Below are 16,726 nucleotides of genomic sequence, written 5' to 3'. Positions count from 1 at the left end.
CAAAATCAAATGTACAGACCTTGGAGATGGCCTCCAAAAAAGATTGCTACAGATAGTCCCATCTTCTAACCTTGCTCCCTTGCACTTTTCAAGCATCCACCTCTCTCTGGTAACATTTTGCCTCCTAGTGGAGGGCACCAATACAGAAAAACCTGCATTAAGATAGAAGTGCTTTCTCTTGCGATGGAGAAATAGCTGAATTGTTTGCAAAAGGTCGAGTCTTAGAGTTCAGAGGTAGCTTGTGTAGAAAATTCACAGTTTCCTGGTTCTGAGCCTTACCCCACAAGAAATGCTTGCTGTTTCTGTTCTAACCACGCTGCTGCAACTTTCTTCTACCACTCCTTTCTCTACAAGCCCAAACCTTTCTGTACCAGGTTAAACAAGCATTTGCAATGAGCAAACAATACAAATTATTCGACACGCCGATAGTCATTAGACACCAACCTCATTTCCAGCACACCTCTCCCTACCCCAATCCAACCCACTGGTGCCCCAGCTTACAGCAGCTCATTATGTGGGCAAGGGCAAAAAGGAAACATCCAGAGCTCAAGGTCAGAGGTGCATGGTGGCAATGCCAGAGATGAAATGAGGAGATGAAATCCAGTGTGCAGGAAATAATTCTTCCTAGCTATGTCACACCTCAGACCACTCACTTCCAGAGCAGCCAACAAGAAGAAAATCGTTGGTGTTCCAGCAGCCCCTCTCTGAGAGGGAAGTACCAGTGTCTGCTCATCAGCACTAACCCTTTGCTATTCCAAGTCAGGCTGAGAATAACAGAATAAATACATGTATTGAAATGAAAACCACATTCAACATGTTTTAAAGGCAGTGGCCACTTCTCAGTATGGAAACAAAGGGACTTCAGCCACAGCTAACCCACACCAGCCAGCTTTGGCTGCGTGTTAATCCTTGACAGCATCGCTGTGGGCTGAAGCAGGGCTGTCACTTTGCAGGTGCTCACCACCTCACTGGCAGCTGTCTGCGCCTAGGTAGCACCACTAGCTTCAGGAGGGATGCTGGGGATGGGAACATGACTCCTCTTCTGCATTTGGCCCAGCATTGAAGTGCTGAGCGCTGAAAAACGTACGCTGCTTTCACTGGGAATGGGGAGAAAGCACTAGAAGGGAGCAGCTGCCTTTCTGTCGCAGCGCACACTGGAGGAGGGCAGTTACCTTAGCACCCACCCACCCCGTCTGGCGAGCGCTCTGGGCTCAGGCCCAGAAATAACAGAGGGAAGCCAGCAAAATGGGGCACTAGTCAGGGTGCAGTAGGGAAGGGATGAGTAATTTCAAAACCGCCTGTAAATAGAGGAAAGGGGTGGAATAAAAGGGATGGAGTGGAAGATAAAAAGCAACCTGACAAAATGTGTTCTATGCATACTTTTATTAATAAAATATAAGATTTACAGCATATGTCAATGGACAGTGTTTAAAGAATTACCTAGTTGGATAGTATGACACCAGAGTCAGTAGCTGGTTTTGTTGAGGGTAGTACTATGCCTCAGGTGACATGCCAGGGATCACCGCTACTGATAAAAACAAAAATCTTTCCCAAGATAGCTTTAGAAATCCTGAAACCCAACACGCACAGCTGAGGTCCAAGAGGCAGTTGTACTTGAGTGTAGTATTGCTAGAAGGCTGCACTTTGATCTAAGCCACCTCTGCCTGCTCACTCCTGCATCTTCTTCGTATCCTCCCTTCTGTCTGTGCTAAGCAGCTTGTCGTGTGTTCAGTGCATCGTTCAGGATAGAGACACATATCAGAGCAGCAGGCTTGCTACCACAAACCTCAATCTTCCCAAAATAGCAATTAAACCTACGCCTGTTTTGGCAGAAATGGAGATGAATTTTTACCAGCTCTGATGCTGAAGTAGTGTCTGGTTACCCCTTTGCCCTTGTGATAAGGTAACGGATGAACCTTGGCCCTGACCCTGTCAAACACCTCTCTGCATGGCAAATGTTACTCAACAAGTTGTTTCCCTCCCTGTTAGCAAGGATTTGAGTAAAATTAGTCACATGCTGGGTAAGTGGGGGTAGGGCCTGCGGGTTTATTCACCCATTGGATAACAGCTGCTGTCCCTGGGGGAGGGGTTTTCTTTTTTTTTTTTTTTTTTAAATACACAAGGCTAACAGGTGAAAATGGTAAAATCCTTCCAAAGGCTCATGGGCAGGCATGCATGTTACAAGACACATACTGTATTGAAGAGAACCAGATCTAATATTATCATCTTTACAGTTTCAAACCACTGCACAAGGACTTAAAGAAATTAAAGCATGGTTGCAAGAGTAGTCTTGTTAACAATGTCTAACCCAGCCATAATTTTACAGCAGTAACAGTATCTTATTTGATCAAATCAGAGAGGCATTATGCTAGCTATCTATAACTACGCCACAGAAATCATTTAAATCTAGGGAACTGAAAAGTGAAGTCCTCCCAGTCAAGGTAAGTCCACCACGAGTTTAAGCTTCATTCTGAACATTTCCTTGAAGGAAGAGTAAACCTAAAAACACAATTAGCAAAAATATCTGGAGGTAAAAACTCATGAGCCTTATAAAGCATCAGTTCATCTTTGGATAAGCCTTATTTGCTGAAGAGTTTAAATCTCTCAAAAAGCTATGAACATATATTTCATGCAGCTTCTGTACTCCACGTATTTTCTGATCGTTGCACCACTTAACATTTCTGTAAGTGCAGTAACTTAGCAAAGCCAAAAGCCAGAAACACTTGCATGGTAAAACTACATTTCCACTCAGTTACCGATACAATAAAATACAGGAAAATAGAGCATCTCAGAATGCAGCGTAGTAATCTACGTAATCACTTGGTATCTTGAACTACGTAACATCATACTGCTAGACAAGAATTCAAACAACTCGTTAAAAAGCCACAGGGGACTTTGTACTCTAAACAAGGCATTAAAGGTATTGCATCCCAAAAAAAGGCATGAAAGAAACCAGATGAAACTGAGCATTAAAAAGCAAGTCCCATAACATAGGTTTTAAACCTGCAACTTTTATTCCCGTTCCAACTTAAGCAATAGCTTTAAGAGCGAGCCTTTAAGGATACCGGAGCAGTACCTGACCTGTTCAGATTACAGAAAATCTGACAGCAGTTCATGATTGCAAAATGCAGGTGGTCACACACGCTAAGGCTGGTATCGTTGTCATTCACAAATGAATGCGGATACTCGTGAAATCCCTCCCTCTCTTCGTTCCCATGAAAAATAATTAATACTGGTTAAAATCATTACAAAAAACATCATTTTATTTTCATGCATCTAAGGTAAAACACAGAGTATTTGTATAAAGAGGTAGATTAAAAAAAGAAAACAGATTCTCCATTCTTTGTCACTTTTATTCAGTAGTTTTTTTTCCTTATTTTCTCTTTTTTGGTGCCAGACATGGCAAGGAGTGATTACAGTCAACTGTTTATTAAAACATTTGTTGCAACACAGACCCCCTTTACCACTGACCCCAAACGGACCCATTTCATGTGCTTTATTTTGTTTTTTCTCTATACACCACCACCAGGGCTAGGTGGAGGGGGATGGAAGGGAAAGGGGGAGTCCAGGAGGCCAGAAGGAGGAATGCTACAAGCCACAGCAAGAATGAGCTGTATTTAATAAAAAAAGGGGGCCACAAATGATACAGTAATGAGGTTACACAATTAAATCCCATAGCATGATTGAAGGCTTTCCCTGTGTTTGACGTCATCACAATGGAAGGCATAAAAAGTGGAGTAAACCGATGTTGATACAGTCCAATCTAGTCCATTAGGCAAGATGGTGCAAGTAGTCATTTAAATTAAAAAGTGCCCTATCCTCACCTAAATGGCTAGCAGACATGGAGAACTCGGTGACAGATCGACAGAGCTTTCTCCATGTAGCTATAAAAGTGTGTTGTCATATGGCACATTTTTAAACACTGGAAAGGGGTGCCATAATGGACCTCATTCGCTTTGTTTACAGGTACAAATGCTAGATTCAACTATTTCAACTATGCAGGAAGTGGACTCTTCAGTTAGGAATGCCAACCCTAATTCATTTTGTCTTGAAATATATACAAGTTGTTTGTAGTAGCTACAGCAATGATGTTTTCCTTGGGATGCCAGGCTGTGTGTAGAATCTTCTTGTTGAAGTCTAGGCTGTCAACGCTAATTTCATCCTTCTTTCGCTTACCGCTCGCGCATACTTTACGGGGCTTCAAAACCGTACGGGGCTTATTGTTTTCCCGTGATGCCTCTAAGGTGATGTCTCGCTTCGTGTTTCTGTCAAACATTCTGAAGAAGTTGTTGTAAGATCCTGTCATGACAATGCTGCAGAGAAGGGGAAGGAACAAAGCAAAAGTTTAGTTGAAGAGAACTTCTGTTAAACTGCAGGGTCCCACCTAAAGTCCTGCCTTATTATACATAACAGCAGCCAACATCCTTCCGCATACCTTCTACAATATCAACTGAAGGTAAGGCAGCCTCTGAATGTTTAAAACGTTTTAAAGATAGGTGTCTTTCTTTGATTTGCCCTTTTTGCTACAACATGGGGAGGTTAAAGCTAACGTGTTAACATCTACTGAAGTACAAAAATACTATCCAAGCCAGTTCATGAACAAAAATGTATTTGAGGCCATGCTTCAGATGCCTGCTTTGAGAAAAACATGGAAATGTCTTAAGGACATATAGAGAGGATTAAACTTACCTGTCTGATCCATTCCAGCAGCATTCAAATTTGTCAAAAATGCAATCGTTTTCATACAGTGAACAAAGTTTACTTCTGAGGTATTCATGCACCTGGAAAAGAGATAAACTGAATGATTTCTGAACACGACACACCTGTAAGATAGCCTTGCTATGTTCCAAAACCAACCCTATATCTGACATAGTGCTTACACCCTACTCACAGGAGCATACACAGCTCCCTCCTTTGACCGTACAAAGAGCAAAACAAAGCAACATGTGAATTCACGTAGTCTGCTCTACAGAGGTTTCAAAAATGCACATAAATAGGAGCAAGGGACTCAGGGCAGGGAAAAAGAGGTCTACAACTCTTCAAAATACTTTCCCTGTCTGAGCAGTTGCCATACCCTTACTACTGTTTCAGAAATCTGAAAGCGTGTGTGGAACTTTGCTTCTTTCTGAAAACCCTGTTTGGGGACTATCTTCTTCCTATGGATGATGAAGAGGATCCCCCTTCAGAAACTCTCACAAAACCAGCTTGAACACCGCAGCAGTTCTCAGTGTCAGCTTGAAGCCTTTTCTGCAAAGGAAATGTTTTACCTCCACTTTCTTCCAGGAAAGAACAGGTCAACTGCAGGCTGTAAAACAGATGTGCTGTCTCACAGCTGAACATTACCTTTCCCCCATTTCTGCTATCTAAGAGAGACTTTAATACCCAAACAAAGTTTTGGGTTCTGCAATCAACCTGCAAATAGCAAGAGCCTTTAGCACGTGTGTGAAACCTGCCCATCTCACAGATGCTTTGTCTGGATGTAGAGATTTACAGACAAAATTTTAACTGCTGTATCAAGACTATGAATAGGACTCAAGTGTCCTTCAAGCTTTTAACTTCTAGCATATGATTTTTTTCACCAAATACCTGGTATGTTTCCACAGGTCTGTTTTCCATATTTAAATCCCAGATCTTCACTGACAGATAGTCTCTAGTCATCATGTAACGACCACTATGGCTAAATTTGACATCAGATATGGAAGAGATGATTTCAGAGAAAAATGATCTGTTGCTAGGATCTTCTGGTTCTTCGAACACTGTACAAAAATAAAACAGGCATTTCAACAGGTAAGTTTACGTCTGTCCCAGTACAAGACACCAAAACTAGGTTAATTAGGTTAATTTTTTACAACACATTTACCATGTTGGGCTAGTCTGCCTAAATTATGTATTATAAAACTCTCCCATTGAAAGTTGTTTTATGACTGCCATAAAATGGCATGACACCTATTGTCATTGCAAATCAAGGTTGGCTTCTAAATAAGTGAACTGCTTGGTAGCATTTGGACACTTCATTCACACATTTAAGATTTCCAGTTTCAAGCACAGACCATTCTCAGTCAGTATTTGAGCTGAGAAAGTCTGCAGAAAGCTATTCCCAGTCCTGCTGTCTAGGCAGACACTCCAGCTTAAGTTACTAGTAGTTTTATTCACTACTTTCATTCTGAAAAAATATGAATCTGATTTTAAGACTCATTTAGATTTTAGGTTTTGGATTTACTTTATGTATTTACATAGGATTGCTGTAGTATATTTATATATATGCATGCACACAAACACCTCACTGTTCAATGACTTAACACAACTTACTGTTAAGCATTTTAACGTATCCATACTGAGAGCCCAGTTTCACCTAGCAGCAAGACATCGTCCTCCACAGAAAACAAGCAACAGAACTTACATTTTGAATGTCTGTCACAGAGTGCTGATGCTCTCATATCGCAGAGACGAATCGTTCCTTTACTGCTGCTGTATACAAATGTGTTACAGCTGTTTGGGTGGAACTCTGCAGCCGTTATCACCTCTGTCAGCTCTTCCATGTTGGCAGGCTTAATATCTACAATATCTACACCATTTTGTTAAGGAATTTTCTCCAGTTTTCACAACATATTTTTCAGTTTAAAAGATATTCAACAATTCATCAAAATACATCTGAAATAGCCAAATAGAATTAAAACAAGCCAACAAAAACAAAAAGGAACACAATACTTGAAATCTGGAAGCAGGACAGGAATTTGACGCCAAAGGCTGCGGGAGCCAGTCACAAACTGGATAAAAAATAAGACCAAGTCCCACAACTTGTCTAGAAACCAAGGCTGTAACATAGCTTGAAGTTTTTTCTTAAAACAAAAAAAGTCTGTTTAATGTTTTGCTCCACTCCAGCAGTAATTTTATAGTACAGATGTCACTTAAGTTTTGTCAGCTAGAGTTTTGCTTAAATTCCACTTACGCTGCTACGTTATAAAGCAGGCATGTGCCGCTTCTGCTTAGGATCTTACTGATCAAGCCTCTGCTCCCAGTAACCCCAGTAAAGGGGCTGAATACGTATTTCTACGATCCTACTGCCTTCAATGTTCACAGGTACACATGTGGAAACAGATGGTATGCAGGATAAATAGAATTGAGATAGAGAATGATCCTTGTCTGACTCTTCATTTTAAACTACAAGTCAGGAAAAATTTTCACAGGACATTTTATTATACCGCTGCCTTCCAAAATTCCCAAACTGCTTGTTTAATTTGAAGCCTTAAGCATTTTTGCTTCCTTTAGGAGTGCCTGTTTTTCACCATGCATGTAACAAATTCTGCTCATACTGCTCCAAAACCAGGAAGTGGAGAAACACGCTGTACAGAAACTTTTCATGAAAGGGAAAAAACACACAATAGCTTTGCTGTAACCAAGTCATTCCCATCACACGAATCAATGCCAAAAAGATACTAAAACTTCTGTCTGTAATTTCTAGGTGCCACAGATTAATACGCAAGTCATCTGCAGATAAGTACGTTTCATAGTCACTATTAATGGAGATGGAATTGATGTGATACGTGTGAGCATTGGCAAATATTCTTCGTGGACTAGCTTCAACCATGAGGTCCATGGGCCTGAATACTGGCACCTGCAAGGTACAAAGCAACATAAGTTTGAGTTAAGTGTACTGAGTGCATGCAAGGGCCGTGCACAAACATCAGCGCTCATGGTCCTTCAATACACCACATCCATTAAAATATCTCAAAACCATCTCAGAAGTAAACGTGCCTGCAAAAGGGCAGGCACAAAATTAGGGTTTCACTGGACGAAACCTGGGGAACCACAGAAAGTGGAGTTCACCACACAATGGGGCAACCACTGAGCCACATGCCAGCCTGCATACCTTCAGAAGAAGGGAACACTCAGATGCATACACACAGCTTACTGAAATGCACGTTCACCTGGCCTCCCGTGAGACCAGCGATGGCTCATTCACTCACCCGTAGTGTTGTAACTGTAGTAGGATCCCTATACCGTCCATCTTCTTCCTTTAAATTATAGCCTTCTGGTCTTTTGTCCCTTTCACTGATTTTCCATAGCTTTATTGTTTTATCTGCAAAGAAGGAGCCACAGCTGCAAATCAAAGCTCTAGCAAAGGCACTAGTCTTCACCTGATGCACTTTAACACGAACACTAACAATAGCAGACCACCTACGTGTACCAAAAAAGACAAAAATACTGCTTGAAGATCGGGACCTCATTTGGATAGAAATTTTGCTTCATCTCCAAATTACACAAAGGAAAACAAGACATCATGAAAAGCATTAAAAAGACCTCCTCCACAGTTTGTTCTTTTAAGAAAAAGTTAGAGCAAGTTTCAGTTTGGCTTGTTATGAATGACTAATGCAAGCTCTCTCAGTTATACACGTAAAGGTACTGAATGACAGATTAGCTAAGCTCCTCTGCTGTACAGCAAGGAGGAAATCTCTAATACACCCCTCCATGTCATGGGGCTGCTGTTCCCAGGTAAGATGGAACAGCCAGACAGTTAAGCAGCATAGTTCTTCTGCAGCCATATCCCTAGATACCCGCATTGAAAACAAACTTGCTTCCAGCCTTTTGAAAGTGAGGCGGATTAGACAAAATCCCAACAGCCAAGCTATGTAACAACACAACTGAATTTTACACAGTAATAAGTCAAAACTTACCATTTGTAGACAATAAAAACTGAGCAGCATTTTTCTGGGGTAACCACCTAATTTTGTTGATCTTCTCTTCAATTTCTAAACTTTTCAAGTAGTCAAACTCTGGTTCATGGCTTTGAAAGGTACTGTAAACATTGTATTCTCCCCTACTGTGAGACTGGGTTTTGTTCTAAAAAGAGAATTAAATGATCAAGATATGGATGCAACGTACAGAACACTTTACAAGGCTGCAGGCAGAAGCCAGAACTAGATATTTACAGTGAGATACGCAGGCACACTGCTAGCTAGCATAAGAGTAGGTTAAGACTTCTACACTGTACATCAGTGTAAAGCTACTTATTGCAGCAGCTCCTGATTATTACAGTTTTCAGAATCTCCCTTCACCACATGAATTACAAGTTCACTTTCCCCTTTCATGTTAGCTCATAAGGTCAGCTGCTCAGAATTAAAGTTTACCTCAACACAAATGATAAGTTTGTTAAATGTTTATGTGCTTAAAAGAAGTAAAGCTTTCCACCTGTAAGGAAGATATTACCCAAAAAAGGAGCAGTCACAGGTAACACAAGTCTACTCTGTCGTAAGTTCAGCTCATCACAAGATTCCTACCTGTCACCTCTACAAACAGCTCTGCCAGTCTAGTCTGCTTGATAACCTCCTCACTCCCTGAACTGTTCTCCTGAACACTCCCTGAATTGTTCTTCTGAACTGTTTAAGAAGTTCTTAAACTTCTGCTTCTCCCTCACTCTGATGGAAAAAAACCTTAACATCTGATGAATACATCTTTGACACGAGAAGTCACAACAGCAGCTAGCCTGTTTGACACACTGAAAACCTCCAAACTTGCACAATTCCTCTTCTTTCTAAAGGTTCTGTTTCAGGCAGCAGCTTCTGAGCACTAACACCACTGCAGGGGTGGAACCTTGCGTTCCCTCCCATGGGTAGGGTGACAATACTGCAGCCCCTCTGAAGCAATGCTTCAAAAGGGACTTTTCAGGTGTACCTGAGATGAGTTCAGGCTTTATTTTGTGCTAGACTCCCGTTCTACCCGTTTCAGGAGGTTGCACCATGAGATTCCTTTCCTGTGATATGTTCTCGACTAGGGACTTCGCTCCTTCCCTGGTGCGCCTCGTGTCCATCCATTCGTTTCATCCTTTCATGCCTCACTAGGACGAGCTTCTCGATACGATCCTTGCTAGCCCACATTTGTCACATTCCCTGCATCACTGTCTCTTGCTTCATACCCTGCCATTAATGGCTGGCAGGAACCCTCACATTTTACAATAAGCTTCAGGGGAAGGGAAAAGTGGAAAAAACGCCTTAGAAATAATTTGGCACTAGAATATCGTACCACACCTATCCAATTATGCTGGCTTTCCCACCTCAGAGAACGGAAGGAACTTTGTTCCAAGTTTCTGTTAGACCTAACAAGTTCAGCAGGGTTGCTGCATTCAATAGGCAGCTTCTAAAGAAAATCTCTTGAGCTTTAGGAAGTGCTGGTCATGATTCAGTGACCTTTCCTTCGGTTCCATGCTTACCATAATGATTCAGGCTTAAACACATTTCTTGTGTATTCTGTTAAAGCTCTACAGGCCTCGAATATTTATAATTAGTATACATGAAGCCCATCCTTGGGATGGAAAGCAAACTTTCAGCCATCAGCTCATCACACGGCACGCTTAAAACTCCAAACAAGACGACGTGCTGGCCCAAGTGCCTTATGTTAAATTCCAATTTAGGTAATTGCAGGCTGCCTACGCAAATCCCGCCTTCAGTTTCAATTAGAGGCAGTATTCATTTCCTGCCTGACACCTACAGCATGCCACTTGCTTCGAAGGGCTGCCACATTCCAGCCCAGAGGCGGCAGCACTTTGGTGGGGGGTGCTGCACAGCCCTGTGTATCTCCACAAAGTGTTTCTGTTTTTCTGGTCTGCAAATGGCTCTGGAATGCAGCGTGACAGAAGGTGGGACATAAATCCAACCCAGAAGACTTAAAAACAATGGTCTCGTGGAGCATCTTTTATATAGAACTTGCCCTAGCCGGTCAGGCCCTTGGCATAGCCACCTGCTGCGGCAGGGAAACCAGGCCCTGCTGCTCCCTGCCCAAACACCAAGGAATGAGACTGTCCAAATCCTGTGCAGCTCAGTGTGGTGACCTTCTTACTACACCCAGCCTCAGAGATCAGAAGGGCACAAACCACAGCTTATACATTGAAAAAAAGAAACAAAAAAAAAACAACCTTACTTGAGAACATGCAGGAAGCTCTTTAAGCCTTCAGCTACATTAAAGGCTCCATAAGGGATGCGAGCAAGCTAACGCTCCAACAGTTTGTGGCTGATTACGAGCTACAGGGGATTACAGTACAGATACCCCCCTACATGCTGTGTTCATCACAGGCTGTGGCCAAAGAAGCTCAGCGAGGCTAAGAGCCAGGAACACCCCGCTAGGTGGCACCAGCTGACCAAAGCGATCTGCGTGCATGGTTGCTGCACATCAGCAGCAGAAAGCAACTTGTGCTGGGGAACTGTGGAATTCTAATGCTTGGCGTTTGTACATCTGGAATTGCATCAAACGCCAAGGGAAGAAGTAACAGCACGACTTCTCCAGGCAGTGAGATGGCAGAAGTGCCTTTTCATGCTCCCCCTAAAGTAAATAAATTCTAATCAAGTCGACCTGTAAGTTTAAAAACCAAACACTCCATCTCAGCTTTCCCACTTTTACCGTGGGAGAAGAAACCCTTTCAGCATCAGAAGAGCCGTCTGTAGAACTCTACAAAGACCAAAAGAACAAGCATAATGTGAAAAAATACCCATACAGCTATAACCTAAAGGAGCTAGGTTACAGCTCCCAGTACTGGGAGAGGTTTGATTTGTTTAGTTTTAGTAAAACCTTTAGGTGACTTCATTTATATTACTTTCAGAACTGGAAACTGTGCTCCTAAATCACTTGTACATTGCAGGATCTTGTAATGTTCTAAGACTAATAGAGACTTCAACAAGATCAAACCCTCGATTCTTAATATTTCATCTTCACATCCAGGAGATGATGAAGTGGATTAAGTTTTCAGCAGTCCTTTTATCTCTGATTTCAGTATTAGTTAGGCTACTCGCTGCATAAAAGGCTTAGAGCTAGGAAATCTAGCTTCAAGCTTGCACTATAAAAGTTCACACGAAAATAAAAGTAGCGGAAAAATATTCAGTAATCTCTATTGATAAAAACAGACTGCTTTGGTTGCCAGGTGGGTTAATAATAAGCCTCAGCTATTACTCATATGCAAACACTAACACTGATTGCTGATTTTAATAATAGGATACACTAACTTCCAGTATTCAAACCATCCAGAGACACGCCTTGACGGTGACCTGTTATCCTCTAAAGGCCAAAAGAAAACAAAGCAATGGATTTTAGGTCCCTTTCTCAGCAAAGGGACCTAGGACTATTGTACTGGATGTTCTTTTCTAACCCAGGTCTTTGGTAACCTCACTGCTCGGGTGTAAGGGTAAACATCTGAAAGCCCGCTAAGTACACGTGTAAGAAACACGTTTACGTTGTGGAAGAGAGAGAGGAATTCTGTATCTGATGCGGGGATGGGATGCATCAGAGAGAGCAGATCTCACGGGGGAATAAAAAGCTGTAATCAGTATATTTACAGCATAAATTAAAAGTATGTACATTGAATGCAGTCATTCAAACTTGGTTTATATTCAGAAACAGTAATGCAGACCCACCCACAAACATACCTTCGGTGGGGATAACAATCTGTCAAGGTACTGATGGCTACAAGCTTTGACTCCACTAAGTTCTGGTTTGATTGGTTCCTTTTACTTTCCTTCCATGTTTTCCAGTGCTGTACTTTAAATTAGACACTAAGTGCTACCAACAAACACTGTTCCATATAAGAGAGAAAGCAGCTAGGCAGTTTAAAAGCTAACTTCAAATGTGAGCAAAATTACTGCGGACATGAAGAAAAACTCTAGCTTCAGTTCAAAAGCAACATGAGATGTAGCCCTACAGTTTTAAAAGAATTCCCTCTAGCACTAAGACTTTCATGTGAAGCATTTTAACCAGCAGAAAATCCTAGACCCTTGTAAGGAATCGATGTTGACAGAACCTTGAACTATTTTACCTGATTGATATCAGAATGGAAAAGGTCACAGCTACGTTTGCATTTAAGAGCGATTCTTATTTCCCCAACTTACAGTGAGATCTGAAGTAACAAACCCAGCCAATTCGAGCACTGTAAGATGAATTTTAGCTTCCCCAAGGTCTTCAGGCTCCCTGCCCTCCCCTCCCCCTTCTTCCCCCACCTCACTTTAAGCAGTGCCTGGACCACAGCATTAAAATTGAAGTCATTTCTAACAGCATCACCAAGTCATTAGTAATTCTTTTACTTTTACATTTCATTATTTTAATCACTTATTATGCAAGCATATGCTTTCTGTGAAGTTTGTTATAAAAACATACACCTTTCCTTTAAAAACAAAATAAATGGCAAAAGAAAATATTAAACGCACTTGAAGTAGTTATCACTCACCTCCTGCTCCTGTTGAAAGATGACGACTCTACCTCCTTTGTCTCCTGTTGCTAACAACTCTCCAGAATGGTTAAATTCTACTGTAGAAATTATATCCGCTGCAAAGGAACAAAAACAAAGCCCAGAAATCAATTATTCTTGTAAATACTCAATGGTCAAGAAAGCTGCCATTATAGACAAAACCATACACTTCATTTCCCATACACTCAAGTTATAGAACACAAGCAGGAGCTCCTTTAAAGATAAAGGCACAGCTTGTAAAAGTTATATACTTGAAAACCCATTACTAGGTTCAGTCATCTGCCAAGTTATTTTAAAGGCCCTACCTGGTCACTTCTTACAACTTTTGTTAGGACTACTGCTCTAGGGTAGGGATAGAAAGGGATGTTCAAGCTGTAACGTCAGTGAACGTCTATGTGCAGGTATTACTGCATTTTCTGCATTCCTGTAAAAGAACTGGACACAAGCACTTCCCATCTGAGTTTTTATTTTTAAGGACTACACACATTTGAGAACTTAAAGGAAAAACTCCAAGGGAGGAGCTGTTCAGACATCAGCACCTAAGGAACGCAAGGATGTGGAACAAACAGCTGCAGCTGGCTCCAAGTTCAGCAGGCTGACTCAAAAACCCGAGTAACTTTTTGGGATGAGCAAGTTTTACATTACCAGGTATTTCTACAGGAGGTGCTAAAATTAAATAGTGAATATATACAGGCAAAATCCACATAATACTGAATTGATCTGTTTACGAAGCAAAAAGATAGATAAAAGGATAAAGGACATTGCAGCTCCAGCAAAATGTGTTTTGAAACACGCCCCACAATACTTTCAAGTGTTGGAAGGCAGACTGTGCTGGGAACACCAATGTCAAGTTGCAGTGTATTGGAGCTACATAAATCTGGGTTTCTGCAGAAGCAGGTACCTATGGTTTGTACATCCACAATTCAGGCTATTGCACCTCCATGTTAGCCTGAAGTAGACAAGCAACGTCCAACTTCTCTCTTGGATGGCTTTTCATTTTGTGTTTTGTAGCTTAGCAAAGCCCAGTACACGCTGTACAAACTGAAAGCCACTGCTAGCCATCCTATCAACAGCAGCATCTTAGAGATAACAACAGTCTTATTGCATCTTGAAGTAGAATGAATACAAGTCCTGCATGTTCCAATAGCAAAATGAAACTTACATCATTCGTGGTTGTCCTAAACACAGGGGTGGTGGCCTCTGAGGACATGAGCAAGCTGTTGGTTACTGCATTACGCAGCAGCTCCGAGCACGCAGCACACACACAGCACAGCCCTCTGAAAACTGCCCAATGCAAAGGCAGCCTCACCAAGCAGGCCAACCCCAGCTGCAACACCCTGAGATGTGAAAGATGCAGAGTCAGAATCCTGGCACGGAGCTCAGGCAGGTTTTCTGACACGCTGCACAGACTCACCACGGTTATATGGCAGTACTGAAAGACACGGGCTGAAATTCCTCAAGAACACTGCGTTAGGAACATGAATATGATACAAGCTTTTACGTAGAGAAACCAGGATCCAGATCACTGATGGTAAAAACCTGGATTTGCATGCACAGAGGGATGCTTTTCTTCTGGAAGCTAGCTGCTACTTGGTCCATGCGTTCACATAACCCTGACCAAGATCAGGTGATTCCTCTCCCATCCATAAGACTTTCACAGGTGGACATAACCATACATAACCTTCACATAAAATTCATCACATCTAGCATGCAGAAGGTGAAGTGCAAACCAAACTGATTCTGATTACTCCATAGAATGCAAGCCCCACGGCCGTAATCCTCTAATAGGAAAAGACCTTAAGAAAGTTAAGAATTAACTGAGGAAAAACAAAATACCTCACTTCTTACCAGTGAGAAGGACACACATTTTGTGAAGCATTCAGAAACGCTGCAAGCTGAGCCAGTGTGAGAACAGAAGAAAACACAGCACTGTCTCAGCAGACCTAAGTGTGGGTATGCACGAGAGGAAAAGTTTGCCTTAGAAATCTAATATAGATATCTAAATCTATATTCATCACAGCACTTTTTGACGAAAGCTTTGATGAAAGCCTCTAAGAAGTTTTGCAAGTCAAAGGCCTTCAGATTGAAGCCTTACAATCAGTAGCAACAGCAGCCAGAAATCCTAATTTTAAGGATTTGTTACTGTCTGGTATACAACTCTCACACATCACAGAAAGCTAACTGCTTCTCTCTAACAGTTCTAGACACCCTCACCTTTTGCATTTATTTTAATTTTCAAGTTCATCTGAACTTGGAGATCACTGACGTGCAGAAGTTAATAAAACTCCTGCTTTGCTGTTAGGCTCAACTCCATCCACGACCAAACTTTTGGTACCAACGCCCCCACGCCCCCAAAAAACCCAGCAAGCCCCAACAGTGCTGACAGAACTCACTGCTGACCAGCTCCATGCTAGAGATATTTTCAAGTCCTTGGACCAATTTAATTTTTAATTAGAAAAAAACATTATTTAGCAGCAATCGCAACAGAAAAATAAGTAATTATTTTTTAAATTCAAGCTATACCTATGGAATCTTATGTGCCTTCTACCCTGAGAGCTCAGACTATTCTCCTTCCAAGGACAAAACCAAACGTGCTGGAAAAGTAGCCAGAAAAATGCTTTCTTTTTAACTAGTCCCACAACAGCACCGAGATGCATATTTTACACAAAATCAGTACAGGAGAACAAAGCAACCAATCATGCATTTTAAATCCAATAACTCACCGTTCAGGATATTGTATTCCCATACCTTGGTCAAAGAAAGAGACAGACATCAAGGCACTGGTGGTGAACTGGGCGGATTTAATAGTGTTTGTGAATTGACAGGGGAAGCATTTCATCTTCCGCAGTGCACTGATTCGCCCGTGTGTTTTCATCTGTATTAACACCCTTGTTGCCAGATAAAAATCAATGTTATCCTTTGCTTTTCAAACGCTAACTGTAATTCCCAGGATAGTTACGTGTAGGGTTATTTTAGTCCTTCAGTGCTGCAACGAGCCCGAGAGCATGTATAGATCGTGCTGCCTTCTCTGCCTCCTCCCTTTTGGGCGTGCTATTTTTTGCTCCGGTCTCTAGGTGGGAGTCTTGCAAACACAGAGGGCTGCTCTCCCTGCCCAGGAGCCTGCACACGATCATTTCTGTGTGCAAACAGCGCTGGGGAGGAACACGGCAGGCAGCAGAGCGGTACGGTGCTCTGCTGTCACTACCACCATGGCTTTGAGAATGGGACGCATCCATTGCTTACCGCCCAAGCATTCCAGTGCCTTCCTCTTCGAGCAGAGATAAGCAACCACCCGAACCTCATCTGATAACCATGCCCCCACAGGATACAGTTAGAGCAGCAGCATCTGTGAAGAGACCTGAACCGAGTTGCCAACACACAGCAGCCGTGCCTCGAGAGGTCAGATGCGCAGATCTTCTCCCCCCAGCACCTTGGGACATCTTGGACACCGAGACAAAGAGTGACCCTTTGGCTGCTGAGCTTTCAGATGTTCACTACAGT

The 16,726-nt window shown here is 42.1% G+C and overlaps 1 protein-coding gene across 9 annotated transcripts in view; it reads right to left on the bottom strand.

Annotated features, from left to right (window-relative positions):
- Positions 1 to 3,236: 3,236 nt before the first annotated feature.
- Positions 3,237 to 16,726, bottom strand: part of PPP2R2A (protein phosphatase 2 regulatory subunit Balpha) — a 42,779-nt gene continuing 29,289 nt past the window's right edge. For 8 of the 9 annotated variants that reach the window (XM_072027108.1, XM_072027109.1, XM_038166926.2 and 5 more), the window contains 8 exons: positions 13,205 to 13,302; positions 8,676 to 8,841; positions 7,968 to 8,080; positions 7,438 to 7,615; positions 6,401 to 6,565; positions 5,587 to 5,756; positions 4,690 to 4,781; positions 3,237 to 4,313 (listed from right to left, as the gene is read on the bottom strand). In XM_072027108.1, the coding sequence (XP_071883209.1) occupies positions 4,034 to 4,313; positions 4,690 to 4,781; positions 5,587 to 5,756; positions 6,401 to 6,565; positions 7,438 to 7,615; positions 7,968 to 8,080; positions 8,676 to 8,841; positions 13,205 to 13,302 (1,262 nt within the window). In that variant the 3' untranslated portion in view covers positions 3,237 to 4,033. Of the gene's footprint in view, positions 4,314 to 4,689; positions 4,782 to 5,586; positions 5,757 to 6,400; positions 6,566 to 7,437; positions 7,616 to 7,967; positions 8,081 to 8,675; positions 8,842 to 13,204; positions 13,303 to 15,973; positions 16,191 to 16,726 lie in introns of those variants that run through there. The other variant, XM_072027110.1, reaches the window with a different exon arrangement.

This window comes from Anas platyrhynchos, chromosome 23 (genome assembly GCF_047663525.1).
Source record: "Anas platyrhynchos isolate ZD024472 breed Pekin duck chromosome 23, IASCAAS_PekinDuck_T2T, whole genome shotgun sequence".
In the NCBI taxonomy this organism is placed as follows: Eukaryota; Metazoa; Chordata; class Aves; order Anseriformes; family Anatidae; genus Anas; species Anas platyrhynchos.
The sequence above is the reverse complement of the archived record's forward strand: the minus strand, read 5'-3'. Positions and strand labels throughout refer to the sequence as shown.